The sequence below is a fragment of the Acinonyx jubatus genome, chromosome B1 (assembly GCF_027475565.1).
Source record: "Acinonyx jubatus isolate Ajub_Pintada_27869175 chromosome B1, VMU_Ajub_asm_v1.0, whole genome shotgun sequence".
Lineage (NCBI taxonomy): Eukaryota > Metazoa > Chordata > Mammalia > Carnivora > Felidae > Acinonyx > Acinonyx jubatus.
Window position 1 is genome coordinate 107,857,789 of NC_069382.1, and position 18,860 is coordinate 107,876,648.

Genomic DNA, 18,860 nt, shown 5'->3' on the forward strand with positions numbered 1-18,860 from the left:
AGATAAAGAAAACACACACACAAAAGTGATGTTTTTAAATGTGGATGTTTTAACTACCCAAAGTTAATAAAGCAAGAGACTATTTTATTGCATCCCAGTGGGTAGATCAGTGCTTAGCATATGGTATGTGTTCAGTGAATATAGTTGTTTTTCTGTCTTGCTGTTTGTAGCAAGTGCTTTTTCTATTCATTCAGCTTCACGTTCTTTGTTCCAAACCTATGTCATACCAAGGACACGTTCCATATTGCTAATCACTAAAGATGAAATTTCTGTATAATCTTTTCTCTACCACTACCTCCAGAACATAATAATTTGTCAGCTCCAATGGATAATCAGACAAAACAACAGCTTAATTAATTAAAATACCATTTAATTTAATTAGTGTTCCAAACCATTTATTACTTATTCACTAATTTGAGTAGATAAACCATTATCTCTAATAATTAAGATAAATGCTAACAGTTATATTACATTTATTAAGTGCCAGGTACTGTTCTAATACTTTACATGTATTAACCCATTTGATCTTTATCATTTACCCTGTGCAGCAAATAGTAGTATCCCTATTTTATAGACGGGGAAATGGAGTCACCAAGGCTCCATTTAAGTAACAAGTCCAAGGTAACACAAATAAAAAGTGATGGGGTAGGGTTCCTGACCACTAGACTCTAGAATCTCTCATGAAGTCTCCATCTCTGCATGTAGTATTCCTGGATTAATTAAACACATTTTATTGCCTTTCTTTTCTTATTCCAGAGTGGGATTTGCCCAGCTCCTGTGTTTGTCTTTACTTAGTGATGTCTTTATCTTGCTCTCCTGAAAAGATGTGCCTTTGTTGTTTTGCATTTTAATGTCAAGGTGTTACTCAACTCCTTATGTTTCCTGCTCTTCATATCTTCAAGTCAATATGTCATTTAAAGTTAAAGTTTTAAAGGGTTATGATTTAAAGTACTATACCAGGTTATGTTCAGGCAGAGAGTTAATAAATGTCTTTTTATGACATTGTTGGTTCACATGTGTTTCAAATCCTAAAATTCCAAAATTTTAAAGGGCTGCTATTTGCAAATCCAAAAATATGTACTTTGAGTCAACTGGGTGTCCATCTCTTGATTTTGGTTCAGGTCAGGATCTCACAGTCATGGGATTGAGCCCTGTGTCAGGCTCTGCGCTGCTTGGGATTCTCTGTCTCTTCCTCTCTCTCTTCTCCTCCCCCACCCATGCTCGTTTGCTTGATCTCTCTCTCTCTCTCAAAATAAATAAACATTTTAAATAAAATAAAATAAAATAAAATAAAATAAAATAAAATAAAATAAAATAAAATAAAATAAAAATAAAATAAAATACGAAAAGTACTTCCCAATGCTTTGAAAAGACCAGAATATATAAAGGCAGTCATGCAAACACACTCTAATGAAGCTTTAACCTGTGCTTCACAAATCCAATTTTAAATAGAATATGAAGTCCTGGGGCACCTGCGTGGCTCAGTCAGTTAAGCGTCTGACTTCAGTTCAGATCATGATCTCATGGTTCATGGGTTTGAGCCCCACATCAGGCTCTGTGCTGACAGCTCAGAGCCTGGAGCCTGCTTCTGATTCTGTGTCTCCCTCTCTCTCTGCCCCTCCCCTGCTCACGCTGTCTCTCTCTGTCTCTCAAAAATAAATAAATGTAGAAAAAAAAATTTTTTTTAAAGAATATGAAGTCCTAATCTACCATTTTTAGATGTGGAACTTACTACTTTGTTTTAGTATTAACTTTTAAGAGAATAATTCATTTTAACTTTTAGGCTGAAGAAAATCTTATCCAAAGACTATACAAGACAACTCTGTGATGTATGGGATAGAAAAATGCAGGCGGCAGAATTTTAATGAATTAGTTAATGTAAAAATATCTTCATTGATTTGCAGATTCTTTTGAGTTATCTAAATAATCATATTCTATAATACAACATTTTTTGTCTTTTCCTTTCCATTCATATTCTTATTTTATTACATTGGCTAGGGCTTGAACACAATGTTGAACAGTATCACTAAGAAGAATCCTTTTCTTGCTACTGGCTTTCATGAGAATACCTTTAATAACTTATAATTCTAAATGGTTTTGCAGTGGTTTAGGTATATTTCCTCTGCAAGCAGCCTGATATTCCTTGCTGAGTAATTTTTTTAAGTTATTAAAAATAAAATTTAATCTATTAATGTGCATACATATTAAATATATGATTGAAAATAATATTAAAATATTGGGTACAAAAATATCTATAGTGGAGAGCTAAAATGACCCATAAAGTTACTACCATTAGTTCTGAAAAGTGGTAACTGCCCAAATAAAAGGTGTAGAATGGAATTTTATTTTTAAAGAAAATAAACCCAGTCCAATCAAGGTCATTGGATGTTTTTTTAAAAAACAATTTAAAATTGTTTTTTCCACATCTTCAACTTCTATGCTAGCTTCAATGATACCTTGCTGTAACTAAGGTATACTCATACTATATTTCAGACACTTCAAAAATCTTTTTTACTATTTTACCATAAATAAATGTAAACAACTCTTTTTTGGTTTATGTTATTCCATTTAGAATTTTCCACACTGGAATTACTCTCTGAAAGTGATTTTCAAGAATAATACTCGGTTAAAAACATATTTTGGTAGTTGTATTTCAGTTTCCATCACCCAGAATATCTAAGATGAGAACTCTCATATTTGATCCGTTAATCTAAAGCCGCACGTGTCTCTAGGTGATCAGTCTATATCCTAAATGTCCTGGCTACTGAATTACTTAAACTGTTACATGACTACGATATCTGTGTTTAGGATAATGCAATTTCATGCATCCGAATTGACAGTGTTCCAAAGAGCATGTGGGAACAAAAAACAAAAAAAAAAAACAGTCACGGGAGCTGCAGCTTTCATTTTTAATAGCAACTTAGTTAACGAAAAATTTTTTTAACATTTTATTTATTTTTAAGAGACAGCTAGCAGGGCAGCAGCAGAAAGACAGGAAGGCACAGAATCAGAAGCAGGCTCCAGGTTTTGAGCTGTCAGCAGAGTCCGATGAGGGGCTCAAATCCATGGACGGTGAGATCATGACTTGAGCTGAAGTCGGACACAGATGACTGAGCCATCCAGGCACCCCTTTAGTAGCAACTTGTTAACATGTCAAGGAACTGACTTTGCTGCTGTCTCCACTGTGCTGAGAACAAGCAGTGGGGGCATGCAGAGAGGCCACTCTGACACAAATGAGCTATCACTGAATCTGTTATTAACAATGACGGCTAGGGGCACCTGGGTAGCTCAGTTGGTTGAGCATCTGACTTGGTTTTGGCTGCGGTCATGATCTCATGGTTTATGGGTTCGGGCCCCTGGAGGGCTCTGTGTGTAGAGCCTGCTTGCGATTCTCTCTCTCTCCATCTCTGCCCCTCCCCACCTCTCAAAATAAATAGATAAACTTAAAAAATATATATATGTGTATATATATGTGTGTATATATATATGTGTGTGTGTATATATATATCTCAATGACAGCTAACAGTCACTGAGTTCTTATGCCAGGCATTGTTCTAAGTGCCGTACATGGATTAACTAATTCAATTCTCATATCCTCTATGAGGGAGGTACTATTATTATGATGCCCCTTTTATAGTTCTCCAAACTGCATCAAGGTGATCTTTAAAAATCCAAATCTTATCTTTTTCTACCTCCCACCTCTACCTCATACTGGGCTTAGGATAAGCATCTTAAAACAAAATCATTAACATGGCTCACAGAGTCCTGCAGGCTGTGATCTTCTCTCTCAGCTTCATATGTACCACATTTCCCCTTCATGTTTCAGCACCTGGATTTCTTTTAGGCTCTCGCATGTCCTATTTCATTTTCCTACAGCACACTGCATCTCCTCTCACCCCTGATTATCACATCAATTCCTTTTTTTAAGAGAAAAGTTACTGGACGGTACTATGCTAAGTGAGATAAACCAGAGAGAGAAAGATAAATACTGCACGGTATCACTTACATGTGGAATCTTTTTTTTTTTTTAACTGAACTCACAGGAACAGAAAGTACAAAAATGGTCTTCAGGGGCTGAGGGGTGAGGGAAGTAGGGAGAGGGTGGTAAAAGTATACAAACCTTCAGTTATAAGATGAGTAAATTCTGAGCATCTAATATATAACATGATGACTATGTAGTTAATAACACTAGACTATACAATTGAAATTTGCTAAACGAGGAGAACTTAAATGTTCTCATTTTAAAAAGTAAGAAAGAGAGAGGGAGAAAGGAAAATAAACAAATATGTTAGGTCATGAACATGTTAATTAACCTGGAACACTTTCACAAGGTATACTAATATCAAATCATCACATTGTACCCTTTAACTACTTTATGATCTTATTTGTCAGTTATACTTCACTGAAGCTGGAAAAAATATAAAAAATAAAATTATCTATAAGTTAAAAAAAAAGAAAGCAGTTCAGTCACTACTTCCTCTGGTCTCCCCCACTCCAACCCCATCTTTGTATCTCTAGCAAACATGAGGGGGCACAAATTGAATATCCAAACACGTGCTGAGGGAGGGAGGGAAAGATGGAGGGAGGGAATGACTACTTCCAATAATTTTCTATTAGCAAGTTTTACTTCATTTATTTAGTGTCATGTTTTCACATTTTTGTTTTGTTTTGTGATCTTTGTCTGGAAGGATCACAACTTTGAGGTCTTTCTAGCATCTTAGTTGCTGTGGAACGTGCACATTGTGCTATAAGATCTGAGGTAAGAAGCAAACCGCTCTGGTACAATTTTAACTATTTGCTGCCAGAGGTGCTTACCCTCCATTTTAACTCAGAAGGACAGAGAAGGATCCTCTGTATGAAATTTGAACTCTGTTTCTACTAAGAGAAATGTAGATCCATCTTAGCCATTTTGTTCTTCTCCCTACAAGTCTCACCTTTCTACAATTTAGTTCCTTTAAAATACAGTAATAGTGGACACAGATAGTCTTCTGAAGTGATAAATATATGGCCATCTACTATAGATTTACATTCAATGACATTTATGTCTTACTTCATTCAAATTTCAGGACAAAATGGCAACCAGTATTCAGCCTTGCCACATCACCTGTCCCCAGATTAACGAAGATAAAGACAAATATAAATGTCTCAATTTCATTTCAAAGATAGCAAACTGCTTTATTTTATTGCAAATGAAAATATTATGTCTTTTCAGATGTGTGTATGAACAGACTAGTACTTTCAGTGTTGAAATTCTACTATAATATGAGAGAATTCCATTTTATACAAAATTTTAAAGATGGCAATTCTTATCATTTCTTTTAGAGAAATGATCCATATCAGAGAATGGAGAATTGGAAAAGCATACTTCCTTTGTTTAGCTCCAAATGCTGAGGAACGTAGATGCACTTCCACGTGTGTAATCATTCAATAAACTGATTTTCAGAGTCAAAAAGACAACATAAGTTTCCCAAGTTCTTTCTCATCCCCAGTCAAATGCAAGTACATGTTCACCTTAACTTCAAATAAAGTGTTACAATAATTTTCTTAATTAAAACAACTAAGAACCTTATTAAGAAAGAGCTATATGTATATATTTGGAGAAAAATGCTGAAAACATAACAATTTTTTTGGATCTGTGAGTCCAGATCCTATTTTATATACTGTGTGTGTGTGTGTGTGTGTGTGTGTGTGTGTGTGTGTGTGTATGCATGTGTGTTTGTGCGTGTGATAGAACGGAATGTTCCATTATGAGTTTTTGTTTTAAGAGCCAGGGATGGCTCCATGGCCATATGGAAGCAATTCAGTGTAATGGGCATGCTGGCCAACTGTGTAGGCTTTCTTCCTCTTCACAGCCCAATTCAAATTATTTGTGACAATGAGTGAGGGCCAATGAAGTAAAAATTATTGGAAGCTATACCCAACAAAACATTTATCATTGCATAGAGTAGGCATATGCACCCCTAAAATTCTGGGGGTGTAACTAATGGTCATGTAATCTTGCAACTGGCATTAATGGCCACAGTCTGAGAATCTAAAAGCTAATAAAGTCTAATCATGTTTGTGTTACAAATAGGAAAGTCCTCCTTTGGAATGAAATTTCCAGAATTGAAAGAACAAAGAGTAGTGACCATAAAACAAGCAAAAGGATTCAAGAAAAACAGAAGTAAATTTTCAGCAAAATATGTTATGAAGAATACCAAATCAGAATTTCTTATTTGGACTCACTCACCACTAAAATAGGATGAAAAGAGAAAAAAAAAAAGCTGTTTCTGGAATCCTCATAATACTAAAACACAAGAAATTCAAGAAAAAGTAGAACAATGCAAAAATTAATAAGAAAAATGAATCAGAAAGACATCACCAACTATACTTCAGAAAGTATATTTAAGTCTTCCGTGTGTTAAGAATTGTGTTTCATAAAAGAACACCCTAAGAGAATGAATGTCTGAGTGAAAATGTCCCAAATGTAGATAGGTGTTCCAGTGTACATGAATCCCTTTTCTTGGAAATGCCTCGCTTTTATGGAATGTTTTTAGTTATTCCCAGCATCTTCGCAACTAGACCCTGAGAGAATGGATGGCATTTGAGCCAGGGACCTGGCTCTTGTGGGAGGTAACTGAACTGACCTAGAAGAGGCAGATTGTAGAGAAAGCTTAAGGGAAACAGTGAACTATGTAGAGGACTATTGGAAGGGAGGTGTCCATGACAAATGGCCCTGGGCTTGTGACTCAATCACTAATATGTTATGAGACCTTAGATTTCCTTGCTTGTGCCTCAAATTTCCTTATATCCAAATGAGCGTAATCACTGCTAGTTCACATCATTGTAAAGATAAAATGAGATTAAATAATACATAAAACTATACATTAAAATTAAGAGGCTGAGTGTAAGATACTACTATGGGGTTGTAATTTTGTGGCATCTGGACTCTCCTCCAACCCACACTTAGCTCCCTGGACACACACTTCCACCTACTCCTTAAACAGACTTGTGGGAATTTCTGGCTCATCCTTTCTTCCAATGAAGTCACATTTTCTTTTCTCTCTGTAACTATCAGGGAATTCAAACATCCCAGTCTCCATTGTATAAGGTAAAAGTCAGAAAGCTACAGTTGACCACAAGTTTTACTGTGCCCATGTTCCACCATTTCACTTAGCTCCTACTGTATAGAGATATTACCTATACCAGAATCCACTGTGCTCTTGTTTTTTTTTTTTTTTCATTGTAGCCAAATAGGCATCACGCAAACCGGCTTGCTTCGTAAAAACAAAAAACAAATAGATATTTTTAAAGTAACTTTATTTTATTATGAGGGTCATTTGGATTTTAATAACTTTACATGAGAAAATAAAATTAAGATTGCAAGGAAAAACACTCTTGTGTGAGGAACAAAAAGTCACATGTTATTGTGGAGAAAATTAAAGAAGGGAAATTTTGCAGGCCAGATTTTGTTGGCAGCAACAGCAAAATCTCATCGTGTTTTGAACATTTTTGCAGAGCTCTAGCATTTATAGTTCACAAAAAATACTAGAGGAGAAGTTTTCACCTTAAACCTTTTGCATGGATGCTGCTGCAGGAAAATCTGCTGACTTAGACCTTCATAGGGTCTGGGACAGAAGAAAAAGAATTTTAGGAATTGTTTCCTGGGTCTGTAGCGAAGGGCTAACTGTTATGAGAGTTCTAAGAAGCAGTTTTGCCTGGGGATGAAGATTATGAGTAAGTAAATGAATCATCTTTATCTCAGTTTGTCATCGATGATGACAGAGTAAATGAAGATCAAAAGAGATAATATACACAATGCGTCAGAGATAGCTCCTGGCAGTCAATATCATTTTTTGTACTATTATTAACATCTATTGTTAAGAATGATTGGAATATGCAACGGAGCTAATTCTTATACAGGAAGAATATATGTGCATATGTTTAGCCTCCAATCATATATGTGCAAGGTATTACACCAAATCCTAAAAATACAGAGGAACGTTGAGAAAAAAATGATCTGCTCCCAAGAAATGTACCACCTTGCAGAAACTGTAGATATACATAACAAAAAATAAACCTGAGATAGGCAAATATTAATGGGCAAAAGTGTTATAAGAATTTAAAGGAGCTCATCACTCTGAGAGTATTTTTTTATTTTTTTTTCAAAATTTCGTGTACAACATATAATTGGAACAATGGTTTAAAAGTCATATCTTTGAATCTAATAGCTGTACAGGTTATAAAAGTGATCAATAAATGCCAGTACAAATATCCAGAAAGCATTCCAGCATTACTTTGTAGGACTGTGTAGAAGATGTCCATGTGCTGAGTAAAGACTGTCAGAAAGTGCCCAAGTTTTCAGAAAGCAAGCAACCATCCTCAAGGCAAATAGCATTCCTCCAATCACTCTAACCTGACTTCTAACCCCATTATTCCACCAACACAGCTTGCACTGAGACCTTGATGAGATCTCCGTGCCACCGAATCAGGAGAGCAAAGAACCAAGCCAGAGAGCTACAAGGTCTGAACAATATTTAAAATCATATCGAGATTTTAGATGAACAACTGTCTCAGTAGAGACCACACTGCTACCACTGCTGAGCACAGAAACTTAAACATCAGTGGATTGTTATTATACTGATCACATAGTTCCATTTAAAACTCTTAAATTGCTTCTGCTGGTGTTCTGGAATTCTTCATGAATTAAGGACACTACCAAAATTGGCACTGTGTCGTGTCAGGGTAAGCTTCACATGGATCTTACAGTTTATGTAGAGAGTGCAGTAAAATCCACAGGTGTATACTTCTCCATGACCTATGAGCTCCGTAAATGTTTACTGAACATTTATTCCTTGGGGCTTTTCTTAATTCCACAATAACCTTAGTGGTCCATTTCCAAAAAATTCAGAAGTTTGTCAAAAGCAAAGTACTATGCAGCTATCAACGTTCCTATACTAACAGACCATTCTGCATTTGTCTTGCATTATGTTCATAGAAAGATATGGGAGAAGGTATAATTTGAGTACAAAATTCAGAATTTATGTTGCACATTTGGTATTCCTATGCCCCTTTTCTGGTTCTCAAAAGGAAGGGACTATCTAACTACCATGAGCATGGTCCTACCCACCCATCTAGGTCCCTTGTTGTCATGGAAAAAATCTGTATCTTAATCAAGACAAGACTAATGAGAATCACGTATGACGGACTCATATCCTCTCCCAATGGCCCTTAAAACCATGCCTTTAGGATTTGTTCGCACATAGGAACAAAAAAAATCAAATAGTTTTATATAAATTCCTGTATTTTAATCTTAATCATTAAATTACAAAATATTTTAAGTAATAGTAATTTTTGTCTTTGGTAATGATGGCCACCTAAATTCAATATAGTAAATAATCTCATAGGGCTTATCAAATCACTTAGGCATCTAGAAAAGCATCCTAAATTTTAATTATTAATTTTTTTCACTCCAAAACTTTCTTATAATATAAAATCAGTTTGAAGCTAGTTGTCAGGATTCCCTACAATTTGAATCCTAAATTGAGCTAATTAAATACAATACAAATAAAGATTACTTTAATGATAATATAAATCTTTCTATAAGATCTGTTATAATCTGGCATGATTATGACTATAAAGAATGGGCTCATTGACTCTTAAAAGCAAATTACCGATTAAGTGGTTCTGGCTTATTCTTGAAAACCTCCAAAGCATATAAATTTCCACTAATCACAGTGTAATAACTGATACAACTTTTGACAAGCACTTATCTTGCAGTATTTGCTACCTGTCAACTTTTATGAGATCACAACGTTCAACGAGTCATTTTGAGCACAGCAACCAAGCTCTTTTTATAGATACTAACAGCACTAACAGTTGGCATGTGAACTTCCCATTAAAAACCTCCTATGGGCAATTGAACTTGACCAGGTTTTCATTTCCATGCTTCTTAAGTATACAAACTACTGATTTATGCACATAATTAAACCTGTACTTAGTGAATCTCTATAGCAGTGTTCTTAAGCCCAGTTTTCTCTTATATTCTCCAAAGCAGTGGGTCTCATAGCGTTCCTGAAATGGAAAACCTCAGCATTATGTGAGACATGTAAATTCTCCGGTCCACTCCAGAAATGAATCTGAAACTCTGGGGTTGGGCCCAGAAGCACATGCTTCAACAAGCCCTGTGGGTGATTATGATGCCAGCTAAGGTCTGGAAACTTTGCTCTGGAGCAAAAAGATGTTCTCTTGCTATAAAGAAAAGATTTTAATCCCTTAGTTTAGAGCAGTAGATTTTGTCAAGTCCTGTGTCTCTAAGCCCAAGATGCCATTATACTTTATACGCTATATGGGAATTCTTTACAGATGGTATCAATTTAAAAAAAAATTTCATGTCATGAAGATGTTATAATATGGAATATTCTCAATAAATGTTAAAATAGAGATGTGTATTGGACTTTCAAAAGAAAAATTATGCTTTAAAAGAAAAATGCAGTTATTTAAAACAGTATGATATTATAGAGGTGAAAATAAATAACGTTTTGCCTGTCATAATTTCAACAGAGTCTTCCCTCTAATCAAAGTCCAAGAAAAAAGGGCTGATTCTAACTTTTGCCCTGTAGTGCTATTTATACCACTGGAGACATGTCAACATAACGAATGAATGAACAAAATAGGTAGAGATATTCCTACACAAGGCCCCTCAGAAGTAAGCCGGTGAGATTATCCCAAAGAATAGATAGACAGGGACTGGTTTATTTTGCTAATAGTCCCCGTGGCATGGCCTGTGGTATGCTAGAGAGGCTAAAAACTTTAAAAGAGAGAGAGAAGAAATGGATTTAAAAGGATACACCCCTCAATTTCTACATAGATTCATAATAGATACCAAAAGGAAAGCTTTGGGCAAAGCAACATTTCTTCACGCAGAAAATGGGCATCAAGTTTATGATGTATTTTGATTACTCTTTTAATTTAAAAAAATGCTTCATTTTAAGAACACGCATTTTCTATCCTACATAATTGTTATTACATGCATTGTAAGGCCGTGGGTCACGAATTTTCTTGTTTCCTTCAGGAGTTTTGTAAAGTCCACATTTGGGGTGTGAGGTAATTAGTGTGATTCCCACTTCATAGCAGATCTCCTACTGGAATGCTAATCTTTTGAGAATTTTTAAAATTTCAGGAGAGAAACTACTTTTATAGCACAACATAGAACTTGCATGAATAATTCATATTTCACAGATGTCACTGTCATTCTGGGAAAAAACACTTTATATGCTTTTTTAATGCACTTAAAGAGAATGACAGACTGTGTAGTTGTCAAATTTTCAGTTATATTAAGAGGGGGATCATAATACATCAAAAAAATATCATAGCATGAGTTCATAAAATAATGTGGCTGAAATAAATAACGGAAATATTTATAGCAAATTTAACTATCCAACAGCTGGCTCAACCCATTAAATCAATTTCACAAAGCTGTTCTAATTTAAATTCATTCACACCAGAGAAAATCTGAATGCAGTACCTGAGACTGTGCATTAATATTGGCTCCTTCCTTAACAAGAACTTTGACAACTTCTGCTTGTCCAGCCAAAGATGCAATGTGAAGAGCAGTGTTCCCCTTCTGTTTTGGAGAAACAAAATAGAAAATATTAGAGGTTTCCAAATTTTGTAGACATCGAATGTACAGGCATTTTCAATTTTGCTGATTGATAACTTCAAGTGGTTAAAGTTTGTCATTCTAATCCAGATAGTAGCCCACCTTGGAAGGGGATAAATTGTCTGCCATCAAAACACTGAGCCTCCTATATAGTGCTTTCCTTTTCCATCCTTCACAATTCTCGTGAGGTGTCAGGCCAGTCTATATTTTGACAATCATGTGTGCATGAGGTGTTAGAAATCCAGGTTAACTGGCCATATTCCTGATTTATTCCACCACTCTTTTTGTCCAACTCTGATCAGACTGAAGCCCCAGCTGGTCGCCTGAGGGCCTACAGCCTAGCCTCTCTGCATCTCTCACAACCATATTATCACACTCCAGCTCTGGGCAACAGGCTTGATTCTGACTAACTACTGTTTTTCTCCAAATTAAACTTTCACCTTCTAAAGACAAAGATTTGTCACCAGTGATGATATTTAAAAAATATATATCCATTGTTTCTGGGGTGCCTGGATGGCTAGGTCAGTTGAGCATCCGACTCTTGATTTCAGCTCAGGTCATGATCCCAAGGTCGTGGGATTCATCCCCCACATCAGGCTCCGAGCTGAACGTGGAGTCTGATTAAGATTCTTCCTCTCCCTCTTTTCTTCTCCCCCACTCTCTCTCTCTCCCTCAGATAAAATAAAATACTTAAATCTGTTGTTTCTGAAATGACTCCCCAACGACAATGTTCAAATATATTTTAGTAAAAGGACTATCAATAAAAAAAAATAGTTTCTAGTATGCCAAACATCTTGTACAGGTCTTTAAAAATGAGTCCAATAGCTTTACAAACACACATTATAGTGATAAAATCTAATTTTCCCCAATAATTCAATCCATGATCCAAAATCTCTTTTCCATTACAGTATAAGAGATTCTGAATATTCTCTTACCAAGTTAAATGAATACATTAAAAGATATAACAACTTCATTAAAGCATGAAAATTACCTGTCCATTTCCACTGAGAAGTTTACTACATCAATATACTTTTGAAAAAAAGAATTAACCTTAGGAAAATAGGTGCTGTCGTCCACACATGATTATATTAATCTAGTGTCTACATGAATCAAAGAAAAAAAGACAGAACATTTGAAACAAAGTATGCAGAATTCTCCAGTCTCATGTTTGATAAGTCTCTAAAAGAATCAACTCAAACTCTGCAAAGTTTAGTGGAAAGAGTTTCAATTTCAGTTCTTCATGGTCAAGAACCTTGGTGTTCCAGCAAATGTCTGCAATGTATAACCAGACAAAATAACTTTAAATTATTTCCTCTTGCCCAAGGAAATAAATTCTACTAGCATGAACATTACCTTAGTGGCAGAATCCACAGAGGACCCTCTTCCCAGCAGCTCCTGAACCAGGCCCACATGGCCCTCCTTGGCAGCCAAATGGAGAGCGTTGAGTCCATTCTGAAAAGAGAAGCAAACAGTCCTCAGAAATTGAGTAATAGTTGTGGGTAGTATCTGATTTTTATGCAAGTATTTAACCCAGAGACTAGACAGACTCTGGTTTCTTCATTGTACTTTTTCTTTTTGCATTAGTTTGAAGCTACTAAGTTCAGAGAGACTAATTTCCAGTGTTTTTGATTTAGAGAGGGAAAGTAGTAAATATTCATTAGAGCCGTGGATTTGCCAACTTTATCTCAACAATTTTTTGACTAAGAAATATCTAAATACTTTTCTAATGAGAGAAAAAAAAGAACAACTGTATCATTTATTGCACCAGTCACAAATAAAATTCTTTCCAGTTTCTAGAACATTGAGAGAGTTTAAATAAATCTTACTTTTTAACAAATGGGAAGGAAATCTTTTTTTCATAAAAAGTGATTCAAAAGCCATAGGACAATTTCTAAGCTAACAAAACTTTGCAAGAACAACATTGTACTTAAAGACACTTAGCACTATGTCACTAATTTGTCTGTAAGTTTTTTTCCCAAGAATCTAAAATTTCTTTTATAACTTCTGATAGAGATGAGGGAGCATAAGACAAGCTGAGGGCAAAGTACAGGCTAATAGCACTCCCTCCCACCCTCTCACCCCCAGGTGGGATATGTGTGATATTCCCCAGACACTCCAGGCTGCCTAAGAACAAAAGAAGGAAAAGAAAGCAAATGGTTGACTGATACAGATCACAGTCATGCAGAACAGGAGTCTTCTTCAGTTTACAGATAACTTAGTAAACTTCAAGAAAAAGATAATCTTATCCATAACCTAATCTCCAGAAACCTATAGACTCCGTTTCTGGAGCCCTAATATCACCCTCATCAAGATGTAAGAGGGTTTAAGTGCTTGTCATGGTGATATGGGAAACAAAGGCAAATTAAAACTTAAATTTCCTTAGTACCTACGGCCCATTGACATGTCCTTGAGACAGGCAGAGTGACCTTCCTCAAGGAGCTTGGCTGCCTTGATAGTGACACTTGCTAGGGGCAAAAGGGAATCTTAGCTTAACATTATCCTGACCCCCCCCAGGATCCTGTGAATCTCCTTAAACACATAAAAATTCCTTTGCAAACCTCCTTTAGCTTTAACCCCCAGGTATATGTTGGCAATTATACTCCAAGCATATGGCCCCTGATATACATCTGAGGGGTCTCATGACTGAGGTTTTACTAAACAGTAATAAATGATATTTTCCTAACAGCTAGCCCTTCAAGGTCTTGGAAACCTTGCTTCCAAAATTCCTTAGAGATTTACAGTGTCCCTAACCCCCTCCTAACCTGAAGGTATATAATCAGTCACTCTTCACAACCGCAGTGCAGCTCTTTCTGCCCACAGGTCCAGTCCCCGTGGTTTAATAAAATCACCTTTTTGCACCAAAGATGTCTTCAAGAAGTCTTTCTTGGCCATAAGCTCGAAACTCCACTGTCCCCCCCGAAACCCCATCATTAGTGCTATAATATTTGACTCACATCTAAATTCCTAAAAAATTACCCACCATAACATTGAAAAAACTCATTGATAATTTTACCAAATATGGTATCTACATACATTATACTGACCTCCCCCAGAAATGACTTACAGTCAATCAGGAATTTTCTGATCAGTGCCCATGAGGTAATCTGTCACATGGGCTCTCTCCATTCCCCAAAGGAAGATGAGGTAATCTGCATGATAAAAACCCCTGTTCTCCCCCTAAGGGAAAGTGACCTTGCCTAGAACTTTTTTTTTTTTTGGCTAATAACTTTCTTGCCTAACCCTCCTTCCTATAAAACCTTTCATTTTATACCACTCCTTGGAGCTTCCCTCTACTTGTTAGATAGGATGCTGCCTGATCCACTCGTTGTTTAATAAAGTTAATTGTATTTTCAAATTTACTCTGTTGAATTTTGTTTTTTTAACACATATAAGGAGAACCAAATACATCTACAAAATGCTCTATGGCAAATTTCCTGTTACTGGTCAATGCTTGTATTAATGATTCTCTTATGGGAAGCCTTCAAGCTTTTATACCTGTTTCAAAAATAAGATAATATTTATTTTTCTTCTTTGCAAAACACGGTCCTGGTTTTTCAGCAACATTTAACTCTGAGCAGCTGATATAGTTGACCATTAATACACGCATGTCATGGTTTCTATATATTTACTGGCATAAAATAAGAATTAAAGTACTTTCAAAATACGTTATTCCTAGAAAATTTAACGAATTAATCAACAATATAACAAAAGCTTGATAAAGACACTTTTATGACTCCCGTGTCCTACCAGCATGCAAATAATGATAACTATATTAACTAACACAAATGATTCAACCAAAATTATTTTCCACTCCCTTTACCAGACCAAAGTTGTTTTCTGAATTATTCAACACCCAGTCCCTTTGGTAATGGGAAGTGGAAGTACTTAATTTTAATAGATGTAAAAACCACTTCACAAATAGTAAACTCATTCTGACACAATGAAGGACAAGCAGTATGATCTTCAGGTAGGAATTTTTAAGGAGATAATTAACCTGATATTTTAGAGCCTGTAACTTTTCTGATAATTTTTTATTCTATATATATTTCAGCATGACATTTGATTAGTTGGCCTAAGTTGTTTACTGGAAGAAATCTTTTACTCTGTATGATAAGCCATTACATAAATGTTTTTTAAGTTGGATCTGTTACTTCAGTAAGTAAGAATCAAATCTGCTGATCACTGGGAGTTGTTAGATGGCCTAGCCAACTAATATTTAAATATGAAGATTTAAATATTAAATATTTACATATTAAGATGCTTATCATAAGAAGTTGCCTTTTCTTTTTCTCAGTTTTTGTCTCTGCCTCCATCTGAAGTTTCCACCTGAGAGGTTTGAAAGAACCTCTGAGACATCTAATCCAGTGATTTGCCTAACACTCTGTCTGCCCCAGGTCTGATAAATAGTACCTACTTGATAAATATTGTTGGATGAATGAATGAATCTAAAGAGAGCATAGAGGGAATATTTTGGTAAAGTCTACATTTATAAACAATCAAACCTATGTAATATATTTGAATGGAAAAAACTGAGTAGTCCCTAAAGTTTATAAGCTTTCCATATATCAGGATTTTTATCCAAGTGGGACTAGAGATTATTGGTTTGGAGATATATTTTCCAAGTGCTTAAGGCCTATCCATAGAACTGGACTTATTCTGCACTGGAATTGTTATCATCACCAGCTAGACCCTAAGACCTGACCTTCACTGCCCACTTGCTTATACTCACCAATCTTTTTACCACATTCTTCAAGTTCTTCTTTCCAGTTTATCTCTTAACTCAGGCAACTAGAAACTGAAACCACTCCTTGAGCCATGGGACTACCCTGATGAGACCTCTAGCCACCAGACCACCCAGACCAGTTTGAGTGTAACTCCCCACTTGTGCCTGCATAGACAGGCCTCAGAGTGACTTCTAGAATGATAAACAACTGACTTTACCTCATTATAATGTGGTAGAGCCCCTCCATAAGGAATGTGGTTAGAACCTCAAGACGAGAGAAGACAACCTGCCTATGTGCTCAAGGGCGACATTCCTCACGACTCTGGAACATAGACCGCCCATGCAGACTGCATGTTACCATATATGGGAGACAAAGGAGCAAAATTTGTACAAAAGGCACCCACCCCCACCACTGCGCTTGGGGTTCAGCCTTTTGGATCCTAGCCTGCTGATCCAGTGCTGGCACAAATAAAGCTGCTTCCTGGAAAGAAAAGCCTTGGTGCCCCCACTCCGTGTGTGACTCACTGCTACATTATGTGGGGGCTTGCCCAGGAGGCAGACAGCGTTTCACCTCCCTTGTCACCGGGGCTTGGGGCACTAGGAGAGGTGACCTTGCCTGGCACCAGTGGACCACTTGATCCATAGGAGACTAGCCCCTCCTGTCATGCAGGGGTAAGGGCCCCGGATACACAAAGGAACCCAGCGAGGCCCAGGAACCAGCTCAGGGAGCACAGCCCATCAGACTGGTAAGAACCTGGATTCATTTTGGTATACCTGTCCCTAAGAGATAGAAGGAGAGCCTGATCACTTCCCAGAGCTGCCTGAATATTTTCATAAGGAACAAAACCAACTCTAAGGTGCTGGGCACTGGGCAGCGGATTGGAGTCACTATGTGACTGTGTACGAATGAGAAACAGCAGAAAGTTTCCAACCTGACCAATGGGCCAAAGTGAGTATTGAGTTCCCATCCACAGTTCCTTGGTGACCTCATACAGCTTAGGGTGGTGTCAGACTTCCTGGGGAGTCTGTCTGATCTGGGTCAGAGCTTGATACTGAACCCATCAAGGCTAAGAGGTGCCTGAAATATCTCTGAGAGGAGAGCAGCCGAAAGTGGACAAAGTTGGTGTGGGTCCTCTCCAAATTAGTCCTTCCCTTCCCCCTAGCCCTCTCTTGTGCATGAAAGTTGCCAGTTAGGGGGAGGAAATGGGTAGAAAGAAGAGAAAACTGACTCCCCTAGAATGTATGTTGAGGAATTTCAAAAAGGATACTCAGGAAATTATGGTGTGAAATTAACTCCCAGAAAGCTCTGGACATTCTGTGAAATTGATTGGCCATTGTTTGGGGTGGGCTGGCCCTCTAAGGGCTCACTTGAGAAGGAACTAATTGGCCGAGTGTTCAGAGTCATTGTACGGGATCCAGGCCACCCGGACCAATTTCCTTACATTGACTGTTGGCAAGACCTAGTCCTATACCGGCCGCCTTGACTAAAAGTGTGTATTGAAGAGAGCTGTAAAGTTATGATGGCTTGTGGCTTCCTCCAAATGCCAACCCAAAACTGAAAAGCCCATACTGTTGGGAAGGCCCGAAGGGACCCTACTGCCATGTGCCCCACTGCCATCTGTGCCTCCAGCCATCCCAGCTGCAGAAACCCCACCAGAGCCTGCCCCTAGTCCTGAGGCCTCACTCCCCACCTCTAGCACCACCGGCCTCTCCAGATGTGGCCAGCTCTCCCGGATCACCAGTCCTAACCCCATACACCCTTCCTGGAAGGAGATAAGAATATCAGGCCAAGGGAGGCAGTCCCTCCCTAAAACAACACCGGGGAGCCCTACAGATGCCACTGAGGGAAAACTAGGGGATCCATCTATTATGATCAGGAAGGCCAGATCTGAGGAGGCCAGCATGTTTTTGTGCACCAACTCTTTACCACTACGGACCTCCTAAATTGGAAGCACCATACTCCCTCCTATACAGAGAAGCCCCAGACTATGATTGAACTAATGCAGTCCATAATTCAATAATTCAAACCCAAAAACCTGCCTGGATGGACTGCCACCAACTCCTCATGACCCCCTTCGCCATGGAGGAACGTTGCCAAATTACCCAGGCAGCCCTAAAATGGTTAGAGGAGAATGCCCCACTGGGTCACTAGACACTCAGGTTATGCTTGGGCCCACTTCCCTGGGGAGGACCCCAAATGGGACCGAAATGACTCAAGTGTAGACAGAGGGCTCACAAGGACTGAACGGTATCAAGAAGCCCTTCTAAATGGCATGAAGAAAGTGGGGAGAAAGGCCATAAATATGAGCAAAACATCTGAAGTACTCCATGGGCCCGAGGAGAGCCCAAGCCAGTTCTACAAAGACTATGTGAGGGCTTTCGTCTCAACACCCCTTTTGATCTAGAGGCGCCCATTAACCAGCAGATGGTCAACACGTCATTCGTAGGTCAGGGGACTTTGGCACAGAAGGCAGAGCTCATCGCGCTAACCTGCCT

The 18,860-nt window shown here is 37.6% G+C and overlaps 1 protein-coding gene across 50 annotated transcripts in view; it reads right to left on the bottom strand.

The window, feature by feature from the left end:
* The window catches only part of ANK2 (ankyrin 2), a 674,296-nt gene that overhangs the window by 160,616 nt on the left and 494,820 nt on the right, over window positions 1-18,860 (bottom strand). For all 50 annotated transcript variants that reach the window (XM_053217027.1, XM_053217030.1, XM_053217029.1 and 47 more), the window contains 2 exons: window positions 12,995-13,093; window positions 11,507-11,605 (listed from right to left, as the gene is read on the bottom strand). In XM_053217027.1, the coding sequence (XP_053073002.1) occupies window positions 11,507-11,605; window positions 12,995-13,093 (198 nt within the window). The remainder of the gene's footprint in view (window positions 1-11,506; window positions 11,606-12,994; window positions 13,094-18,860) is intronic.